Source organism: Trypanosoma equiperdum (assembly GCF_001457755.1).
Source record: "Trypanosoma equiperdum strain OVI genome assembly, contig: ctg_586, whole genome shotgun sequence".
Lineage (NCBI taxonomy): Eukaryota > Euglenozoa > Kinetoplastea > Trypanosomatida > Trypanosomatidae > Trypanosoma > Trypanosoma equiperdum.
Genome location: NW_027124516.1, coordinates 64587 through 75513, shown reverse-complemented (window position 1 = coordinate 75513; position 10927 = coordinate 64587). Strand labels below are relative to the sequence as shown.

The 10927-nt window shown below is 49.7% G+C and overlaps 3 protein-coding genes and 2 pseudogenes across 5 annotated transcripts; all 5 read left to right on the top strand.

Moving 5' to 3' along the window:
* Positions 1 to 468, top strand: TEOVI_000268400:pseudogene (annotated as a pseudogene). The gene has a single exon. A coding segment is annotated over exon 1 (468 nt).
* A 417-nt stretch (positions 469 to 885) lies between these two features.
* Positions 886 to 2790, top strand: TEOVI_000268300 (endosomal integral membrane protein, putative; the record flags this gene model as incomplete). The annotated part of the gene is made up of 1 exon (XM_067225719.1): positions 886 to 2790. The coding sequence occupies one exon, from the start codon at positions 886 to 888 to the stop codon at positions 2788 to 2790; it is 1905 nt and encodes a 634-aa protein (XP_067081820.1).
* A 716-nt stretch (positions 2791 to 3506) lies between these two features.
* TEOVI_000268200 (V-type ATPase, A subunit, putative) lies at positions 3507 to 5339 on the top strand (the record flags this gene model as incomplete). The annotated part of the gene is made up of 1 exon (XM_067225718.1): positions 3507 to 5339. One exon carries the CDS (start codon positions 3507 to 3509, stop codon positions 5337 to 5339), a length of 1833 nt encoding a protein of 610 aa, XP_067081819.1.
* A 1131-nt stretch (positions 5340 to 6470) lies between these two features.
* TEOVI_000268100:pseudogene lies at positions 6471 to 7079 on the top strand (annotated as a pseudogene). Its single transcript has one exon. A coding segment is annotated over exon 1 (609 nt).
* A 402-nt stretch (positions 7080 to 7481) lies between these two features.
* Positions 7482 to 10787, top strand: TEOVI_000268000 (uncharacterized protein; the record flags this gene model as incomplete). The annotated part of the gene is made up of 1 exon (XM_067225717.1): positions 7482 to 10787. The coding sequence occupies one exon, from the start codon at positions 7482 to 7484 to the stop codon at positions 10785 to 10787; it is 3306 nt and encodes a 1101-aa protein (XP_067081818.1).
* Between the last annotated feature and the right edge of the window lie 140 nt (positions 10788 to 10927).

The following is a 10927-nucleotide window of genomic DNA, read 5'->3' as shown; positions in this document are numbered from 1 at the left end:
CACGGGTACAAATGTGGCACCCGCCACCTCTTCGCTAAGAAGTTTCGCAAGCACGGAGTTCCTTCTGTCAGTACGATACTGACCAATTTCAAGGTCGGTGACTACGTTGACGTCGTAGCGGACGCTGCTGTACGTGCTGGAATGCCTCACAAGTATTACCACGGCCGAACCGGCATTGTATGGAATGTGACACCGCGTGGTGTTGGTGTCATTATCAACAAACCGGTGAGGAACCGTACAGTTCGCAAGCGCATCTGTGTGCGTTTTGAGCACGTGCGTAAGTCTCGCTGCCAGGAGGCATTCAAGCAGAAGCTAAAGGACCTTGAAGCATTTCGGGCTGCTAAGAAGGCGGGAACCCCACTTCCACCCAAAAAGGTGAGCAACCGCAACGGCGGATTTGTTTGCCCCAAGAAAGTAGAGGTGCTGGCGCGCCGCACGGCAGACTACGAGGCAATGATTCCATATTGAGTCTGTGGCATGGAGCTGTCCCGCAATGTGCTGAAGCTGCTGTACATCGGTTTTGCTCATTTCTAACTTTATTTGGTTTTTATTAATTTTTTTGATTCACTACTCTGATGAGGGGACGACTGCCACCGTTGCGGTTGAAGGCTTGTATGTTGTCAGACCTACTGAAGTTGCATGATTTAATCGCGTTTGCCCTCTGCAATATTCTCCGGCTCTTTGTGTATGCGTTGACACTTTCAATGAAGACCTTTGAGTAGCGAGGGTTATCTAGTTTTCCCTTTTAATAGCAGTTGATAGAAACGGGCTGAGGCTAATTCATCCACGCAGCGTAGAGGCGGGGAGCGTAACAAAGTAAAAGATATAAATATATATATATATACGTCATAGCCGAGGAGAGTACCAACAGAACCGTTTGTTGAAATGGGCTACAAGTTTCACTTTTACCGGCTTGTGTTGGTGTTGTTTGTGTTCTCTGTGAACGAGGCTTCAAGCTCGTTTTTTAAGATTACGGCACCCATCGGGTACAAAGAGGGCGATGAGGTCCCTGTTTTGGTGAACTCTCTAACCTCCAGTAAAGGTGTGGTGCCATACGATTTCTATAAGATGAAAGCATGCAAACCTGCAGCACATGTTCTGAAGGAAGGATCCGGAAAGGAGAACTTAGGGGAGCTTCTTCTCGGGAACCACGTGTTGCCTTCGCTGTACTCCGTTAACGTCCTGAGGAACGTAACTTGCCAGCCTCTGTGTATTGTCAGTTACACCGAAGGTGACAAGAAGGACCTTGATAATCTCATTACTCAGAGTTACCGCGGTCATATGTTTCTTGCTGGCCTACCACTTGTGGAAAGGATTGAAAAAGGAACGACCGAGAAGTTACGACTCGGGTACCGGCTTGGCGTACATGTAAAGGGTGACGAAAAGTTGAAGGAGGAAGGGGCTGCCGGTGACAAGTGTTTGATAAACAACCATATCCATTTTGCCATAACTTACGCCGTCCTTCCCAACGGGGAATATATGTTGACAGGATTCTACGCGAAACCAAAAACACTAAACAGCCCCACGGGGTGCCCCCCGGACGGTGCCTCCGTAGACGAGTGGCCCGATCCTGCATCTACAGGAGCCACCAACGTGGCGTATTCGTATTCAGTAACATGGGAGCAGGATAGTAGTGAAGGTGTGTTTGTGACACGGTGGGACGTCTACTGGCGTCTGGGAGGGGCCCAGCGGAAGAAAGCCCACTTGACAGCACTGTTCAATTCTATGCTTCTCCTCGGGTTCCTGGGTGTGCTCGTTATGATCGTTTTGTTGCGTATTGTTCGTAGAGACCTTCTTATGCAGAACGATATGCTTGTGAGTGGTGACGTTCAGGAAGAGTCTGGATGGAAGCTTGTACGCGGCGATGTCTTTAGAGCACCGTCGAGGCCCCTCGTCCTGACGGGGCTTGTTTCTTCGGGATGTCAGATGGTGGCTGTGGTGGTCCTGACGGTGATTTCATCGGCCGTTAGAAAGTATCAACCCTGGCACAGCGGTAACCTGCTGACAAATCTGATAATATTCTTCTGTTGTTCAAGCTGCGTCTCCGGATATGTGGCGGGGAAAATGCTGGTGTTTTTCCAAATCAGGACATGGAAGAACGGCATTGCCGCTGTGACTATGGTTCCATTATCCCTGTTGTTGGGGTACCTTGCCGGGAACATGATCAGTTGGTCAAAGCACGGGAGCACTGCTGTCTCTCTGCCGGTTCTTCTTACTCTCTTCTTTCTCTGGGTTGCGGTCCCCGTACCATTATCGCTTATTGGCCTATCAGCTGGGTTTAGGGCGTCTGCGTTTGTGTTGCCGACCAAAGTGGGCAGTATTCCGCGTGCGATTTCCCAACAAAGCGTGAGGAGGCGCTACATGTTCATCTTGGGTGGCGGCATTGTTTCCTTCACTGCAGCGTTTATGGAGGTCATTTGCGTCTTGGGTTCCTTCTGGAAGGGTCAACCCTTCCTCTATGTTGGCTATCTTTTTGGTGTGTCCTTTATCATTTCCGCTGTTTGTGCGGAGGTTGCGGTTGTGGTGACGTATGCCATGCTTTCTGAGGAAGATTATGAGTGGTGGTGGGGAAGCTTTTGTACATCCGGAAGCTGCGGCGTGTACTTTTTTCTTTATAGTGTTGTGTATCTCTACGGAGCGCTGGAAATTCGTCAGCCACTTTCTGTGATACTTTTTTTGGTGTACACCTTTGAGGTTTCGGTGTTCATTGCCGTTTTCTTGGGCACGATGGGGTTTGTCGCATCGGCTGTGTTTGTGAGAACTATTTACAACTCCATAAAAGCTGACTAAGAAACATGCGCAACGATAAAAATGCAGTGAATAGTTGGGTGTAGTTCTTACTTCCATTAACCCCCCCCTTCTGTGAGGCCACTGTGCATGCTCGCAAGAAAGTTATTAAAGTTGCTCTGGCACTGCGGTTCCGATTGAGTTCTGAAGTAAAAAGGGAGAGGAGAGTCTTTTTTTCCTTTTTTTTCCTACTTAAGGACTCGGAGATACTGTTGTTTGCGTATGCGCATATTTACAAGTTTTCCAGACTCCCTATCCCCCTTTCTTCCACGGATGTAGGTGCTGCGTGAAGTGGTGTTTTGTATTTTGCCTATCCCCAACCTTGTTTTCGTGTTTATTACTTTGGAGCCCACACGCGGTGGTGCTATCCATTTTATGTTTCTAACTTTTATTTTCCTTCGCTTCTCTTCTTTACACCTATTTTCACTTTCTTTCCCCTTCTTTTTTTTTTTGACGACCTGTCTCGGTCGTCACGCCCCGCTTTGTGACAACGTTGGTGCACCTTTTCAGGGATTTAAGTTCGCACCCTTCGGGTACTCAAAGCAGGTAGTTATTCATACAGTTTGAGAATAGAACAGAGAAAGGCGAGCAAAACGGAACAGAAGGAAAAATAAGGGAAGAGGCCAACTGAAGGCATAATTGAGGTGGAGCCACCCCTTCACCAATTGCTTTTTTTTTAAATTCAAAGTCTTCGTGCACGGTAAGGTTGAGAAGACACGATGTCGAGCGACCGCAACCCATACAAAACAGAGCAGCGGATGGGTTCCGTCAAGGCTGTTTCCGGACCTGTCGTTATTGCGGAGAACATGGGCGGCAGCGCGATGTACGAACTTGTGCAGGTGGGCTCATTTCGGTTGGTGGGTGAAATCATTCGACTAGAGGGTGATACGGCCACTATTCAAGTGTACGAGGAAACTGGCGGGCTAACCGTTGGAGATCCAGTCTACTGTACAGGTAAGCCTCTCTCCCTTGAACTTGGGCCGGGTATCATGTCAGAAATATTTGATGGGATTCAGCGCCCCCTCGATACCATCTACCGCATGGTGGAGAACGTCTTCATTCCTAGGGGCGTCCAGGTGAAGTCCCTCAACGACCAGAAACAATGGGATTTTAAACCATGCTTGAAGGTTGGGGACCTCATTTCCGGTGGCGATATTATTGGTTCGGTCGTGGAGAACTCACTGATGTACAACCACAGTATAATGGTCCCGCCAAACATCCGAGGGAGGGTCACTTCCATTGTGGCTTCTGGAAACTACACACTGGAGGACGATATTGTGGAGTTGGAGTACAATGGGAAGGTCAAGTCGCTCAAGCTCATGCACCGGTGGCCGGTGCGGACCCCCAGGCCTGTGGCTTCAAAGGAGTCTGGAAACCACCCACTTCTTACTGGTCAGCGCGTGCTTGATGCCCTGTTTCCATCCGTGCAGGGCGGAACCTGTGCCATCCCCGGTGCGTTTGGCTGTGGCAAGACAGTTATCAGTCAGGCACTCTCGAAGTACTCGAACAGTGACGCTGTTATTTACGTGGGTTGTGGTGAGCGTGGCAATGAGATGGCGGAGGTGCTCATGGACTTTCCCACTCTCACCACCATTATTGATGGACGTGAGGAGTCTATCATGAAGCGCACATGCCTGGTGGCAAATACTTCCAATATGCCTGTTGCTGCTCGTGAGGCATCTATTTACACTGGTATCACCTTAGCTGAGTATTATCGGGATATGGGAAAACACATCGCCATGATGGCCGATTCAACCTCCCGCTGGGCTGAGGCTTTGCGTGAGATTTCCGGTCGTCTTGCTGAAATGCCTGCAGATGGAGGTTATCCCGCGTACCTCAGCGCCCGTTTGGCCTCCTTCTACGAGCGTGCTGGCCGTGTGACATGCATCGGTGGGCCCAAGCGTGAAGGGTCTGTAACAATTGTTGGTGCCGTTTCCCCACCGGGTGGTGATTTCTCCGATCCCGTAACGTCCGCCACCCTTGGTATCGTGCAAGTTTTCTGGGGACTCGAGAAGCGACTCGCTCAACGCAAACACTTCCCGTCCGTGAACTGGCTCATTTCTTACTCCAAGTACCTCAAGGCTTTGGAGCCCTTCTTCAATTCTCTCGACCCCGACTACATGCGGCTGCGCTCAGTTGCCGCTGAGATTTTGCAGCGCGAAGAGGAGCTGCAGGAAATTGTTCAGCTCGTCGGCAAAGACTCCCTTTCTGAGTCTGACAAGATAATTCTAGAGACTGCGAAAGTTATCCGTGAGGAATTTCTTCAGCAGAATGCCTTCACTCCGTATGACAAGTACTGCCCACCGTATAAGACATGCTGGATGTTGCGCAACATTGTCACCTTCTACGAGGAGGGTCAGCGAGTTGTAGCGGAGTCTGCGGGCGAGCACAAGATCACGTGGAATTACATTCGCGAAAAGATCCCTCATGTCTACACTGGTCTCACGGAAATGAAGTTCCGAGACCCTCAGGAAGGAGAAGAAGCCAACGTTAAGTACTACAAGAAGCAACACGAGGAGATCATGACCGCATTCGCTTCCCTCGTGCAGTAGTGCTACTGAAACTCAACCGGAGTTGGGAAAAAGGAGTGTAGTCTGAAAAAGTCTTTTTTCTCTTTTTGTTCATTGCTGGGCACAGTAGTTCTTCGATCTGTAAGGAAATGGGAGGGAGAGCACGAGGGAGGGAAGGCAAAAGGAGGGAAGAGGGCGTTGCCTTGCTATTCTTTTTTTTTCCCCCAAAAATTTCCCTTAACGCGAGTATTTCTTCCTTTTTCTTTTTTTCTTTTCTGCTTATATCCCTTTCCCCCCGAGTTATGTGTTTGAATGGGGGAGGGCATATGCGGTGAGGTTTGCTTCTCACAGTAGCCGTGTGGGAGGGGACTGATTTTCAGGGGGTCCGCACGTGAAGGGAAGAGAGAGGGAAAATGTTTTTTTTATTTATTTGGCGTGAGTTGTCATGTTGATGTTTACACTTGCTTTCCACCTTCAACCTTTGTGACTGTTTTGTGGGAACCCAAGGGTCTGCTGAAGGTCACAAGCGAAGGGAACAGGAAGGAGACAACGAAAGAGAATTGCTACGTACTAGGGATAGCTAAAGGTAATGGAAGGTAACTACTTGTATGGTTTTTACTTTTTCCCCTACACATTTTACTTATAACTGTGAAGGAGGTGAATGGTTGGGGGAGATGAGTTGAAGAGGAGAACACTTGAGGGCAAGGCGTCAGGTGCTGTCGAATAAACAATCGGGGGAACGCGAATTGGAGGGAGGAGGGGAGAAATGCTTGCTTGTTTTCTAAACTTAGGTTGTGTGAGAACCCTCGAGAGCGCTGTATACAGCTTTGTGTTGAATGTGCGTCCCATCTGTTTTTTGTTTTTTTTTACATGCGCCAGCAATTTCCTCTCCACACCACTCGTAAGTTTTTCTAAATGAATGCTTCCCCCCCCTTCACACACAGGGGTTCGTACTACAAACTTCTTGCTTGTTTCCACTTTTTATTATTATCGTGCGCAATGAAATCGCCTAAAGTTAACGAAAACGCGGAAGGTAAAACTCCCTTCCTGCGAGGCACTGCGGTCCCAACCGACAAGGCGGGTGCTATAAACGGTAGGAAGGAGGAAGTATATATATAAATATATATAATATTCTTGACGTAATATTTTTGTTACTGGCGTAGCTATTTACTGATGCAGCGATCAACCAGGATAGTTATGGCTCCCTTCAAGAGTGTGTTACGGCGCCACAAGCACCATCCAGAGGGACTGCCGCTGTATAATGATATGTCGAAGCAATGGCTCTGCCGCGAGGGGGAGAGGTGGTGGTTACTCGATGCCCGCGGTGAGCAGCTGCCGCGTGTGGCAGCCGTAGCGGCTCAATACATTACTGGACAGCATCGACCTGATTTTACGCCAGGGATGATAACGGGTGATCATGTTGTTATTGTCAATATTAAAGATGTTGTGATGGTTGGTGATCAATGGATTCGTGTGCCCATCACGTGGCAGACGGCATACCCGGGTGGGAAGTACCGTATTAGGCTTACGGATATGTATGAGCGTGATCCTTGCATGCTCATGTGGTGGTTTTTGAAGGATGAAGTTAACCGCCACTTTGTCCGTAAACTAAAGACGCGCATTGCCCCGTTGGAAAAGGCCTGGTTGTATGAGGATAGTATTCACCCGCATGCAGACAAGAATCCACGTCCACTCTGCTGGACTGATCCCGAGGTGAAGGGGTGGAAGTATAGGGATCCGCAGTTTATCCGCCGGTGGAAGCCTAACGAGTTTATGCATTGAAGTATCGTGATTCAGGCAGTGCTGATGATGGTGCTCCTTCTCTATTATCATTATTTTTTCTTTTTCTTTTTTTTTTGGGGGGCTGTACGCCGCGTGTTTGGGAGTGATTGGGGTACATGCTATTCACCTAGGACTCTCTTAGGGAGATGTAGCATTCGTTCTTCTTGAACAGTCCTGTTTACGTTTTCCGACCACATCTTCGTCTGTCCCTTTGCTGCTTTGTTCACTCACATTTTGTGTTTCGATCTTCGTTGATAAAGCGTAATGGTGTTTCTTTCTTTCTTTCCTTTCTTTCTTTTTTTCTTTTCGCTTCGTTAACATTGTATGGCCGTGTGTTTGTGTGTGTAGTGTGCTAGCGGTAGCAGATTTGTGCGGGTTACTTATACCCCGTAGAAATGCGGGATGCGGTGTTCCGCGCGCATTTTTTGCGATGACACCCTTTTACGGCAATGGAAGAAACACCTTACTGAGGGTCAACCCTTGACAAAGGGGGATGCTTTCAGGCTCATGCGGAGGACGCTGAATGAGACACAGCGTGCGGAGCAACAGCAACGTTTGTCGTTCTTAGCCTCAAAAGGCAACTCGACAACCGTTTGGAAGGCCCTCGCCCGACATAACATTACTTGGAGGAACTCTTTGACATTGATGGACGCCCAGTTGGCTGCATTTTCGCCTTCTCGGAGGGAATTTGTGTGCAGCAGACTGGGACCTACGTCCAGGCTGTGGATGCAACTACCACATGTTATCGTGGGCGCCTGGCAAACTGAAGATGACATGCTTGCCGTTTTCAACCGTCTTCTGGCTTCAGAAACAATTGTTCAATTTGCGTCCATAGTGCTGGCAGCGATTCGAGAACGCCCTCAGCTGGGAGGTGTGCTTCCAGTTGTGTCTTGTGTACTACTGCACTGCTATGAGCTGGGAGGGAAACAACCGGACACGGCACTGAGTTGTTGCCGTCTCCTGGCGCTGGTTGGGGCTGAGAAATTGCCAAGGTCAGAAAGAGAGGTATTGGCTTTTAGATATGCCATGTTATATGCAACCCAAGGCCAGTGGAGCGTCGCTCTGTCCGTTGTCAATGCCGCGCACGAAGTCCGGCCTTCGGCCAAACGGCTTCTTTGGTTACACACTTCGCGTATGGTTCAATGGATTAAAGCTATAGAGTGTCTTCACCCTGTAGAGCCCTCCTTTGTTGCTTCGTCTATCGAATACGCCCCGAACTGGCTGTGTGCATTGAGAACATACGAGCGGTGGAGGTCGCGTGACGCAGCTCAAGCGCTACTTATTCGAAAGGACTGCATTTCCGCTGTGGGATGGGAGGCTTCTCTCCATTTTTGTAGTCAGAACGGCGTCGACTCATATGGCATATTGCGTCCCATCCTCAGTATGGTACCTGGCGACCACCCGCAACGAATGCAAATACTAACGGACGCCACTCGAGCGACGGGGGAGTCCATGTACGCCGGAACATTGTCACGTAGGGCTTTTAAGCTGGCCCAGAGGGGCGAATGGGCTGAGGCCATTGGTTTGCTTTGTGGGTGTCGTTACTATGACGTAGCACTCCCCCTCGCACCGTATGCATCAAGAGGCGCTGCTTTGCCCCATGAACTGCTTGCCTACGAAGGGGCTCTGTGCCGTGTGAATCTTCCCGGTGGGCTGCAAGCGCCTGTTTCCTTTGAGGAGCAGTTAGCCGTTGCTCTGCATGGGGACTGGAGACAACTAAAAAATGTTCATGATAATGCTAGGCTCAAGTCGTTGATGCTGGCACGAAGTGAGCCGAAACTTTCACCGAAGTCCCCGATATTGGAGGAAAGTAGTGAGATACAGTGCTTCACGTTCCAGAGCGAGGAACTTTCTAGACTTGTGTGCCTTTCCGCCAGCAGCAAAGTCCAGCAATATTTTGTGCAGGTTATCCCTCAGGAGCTGCGCAAACATCATTTTGGCTTGCGGAGAAGGGGTGGGCTGAAACCAGTGTCTCCCGACCGATATGCCAAGTTTCTATCGGGTAATGAAATTGTCACAGATGGTGAGGGATGCAATGCTCTCTGTGCCATCGTGGTGGAACATCTCCGTCTCACCAATAAGTTGTCCGGCGAGGCATTCCTGCGGGAGGTTTCGCGCTGCCTTGCAAGCGGGAAAGTTCAACTTACCGCCGGTCTTCGTCACGAGTTTTCATTAGCGGTACTTCGCGCAACTCCTCATTTTGGCCGTTTAGATGCTACCCTGTCGTCCCGCATTGCATTAACCACCCCTCTACATTATCTTACTGCGCATGCGGTAGCTTTGGAGAGTTGTATGAGTGCCTTAGCTCTTACCGGGCAGTGGGAGCGTGCTATTGTAATTATGCAGCGAACGAAACCTCCCTATCCGGAGTCGTCTGCCGCTCTGGCTTATGTGGCGCCTCGCCATTTAGCCTTAAATGTTGTCAAATTGCTCTGGAGGGGCAATCCGCAGGACCGTTGGACTCTTGTTCTGCAGGATCTGCTTCATGGCGATACCAGATTTGCGACGGATGAGCTTGTGATTTCTGCCTTTCGGACGAAGTTCAGCAATGGAAGGAAGGATGTGCAGTGGAGGAGGCGTGTACTTGGGGCATGCTGCGCTTTGCTTCAGTCTTCGCAATCAATGCACGATGTCATGCAGACAGCTAAACTTTCTACTCTTTGCGCGCTGGACGTGGACGAACATGGGCTTCAGCGACTACTTCGTGTTTTATCATGGGAACAAGCACTAACAGCAATCGGCGATTTGAGTGAAAATAATGAGGTGATCGATGAGCACTGGTTGCTTATCGCTTGCATGAAGCCACATATCCCGTTTGACGCTGTAAGTAAAGGGGTATCATTATTTCCTTACTCTTTCCTGCTGAATACCGTGCGCGTTTACTACCAGGCAGTGGAGGAGAAATCTCTTGTCACTGCAGTCAAGGCCGTCTATCGGTACCAAATGTTGGTGATGAAGGAATACAGGGCGGATGCAACATACCTCCGACCCCTTGTGACGTTACTGAAGGGTCTATTACTCCATTATGACGGCGAAAGGTGGAGTGATACCACGGTGTGGCCGTTGGTGCGCCGGCTGTTCAACCATATCGTGGAAGGTTTCGGAATGACACAGTTGGGGAGGGAGGGCCGGCGGGGTGTTCCTGTTGCACTCCGCGAGGATAAACCTCTCCATGCGCTGCTGATTATTGGACTTCTCTACCATCACCTGAGCCGGGTGATGCAAATGCCAATACCGGCGAACATCACCTCGCATCTGTTACGGAGTGCCGCATACGGAACAAATGACTACAATGCTGCACTCTACTTTTTCAAGAGTTTAAAGCATCCGAACATTTACGAGCGGTCGCTTCTTGTCTTTGCGCTGCGCGATGTTGATGATGCCATGACGTTGTTACTGAGAGCGGGGCGCTTTGTACACGACAGACCGGAACAAGCGCTTTTGTGGAGTGACTCGAGGCGCGGCAGTGACAGGTGGTTGTTATCTATCGAATTACTGTCACAGTCTCCACCACCTCGGGGGAAACTGCTGAATCTTTGCCGAGGTTGGACATGGGCGGAAGCACTGCGAGTCATGGAATTGTTGCGGCGAATTATGGGGACCTCTCCGGAAGCTAAGATGTATGCTGAACTGGTGCGTGAGTGTCATCTGGGAGGTGCAGCAAACGTCGTCATTAGTCCCATCCCTACCAACGGTGAAGGAGAATAATGAATTTAGTGGTCCGGGGAAACGTATTCACACACAACGCTATGTTCCACCGCTCTTTCCCTTATATCGTGTCGTGATACTTTTTTGTTGCCACACATTCGGAAGTCTCTGTGGACCATCACTGCTTTCGTTTTAATGGT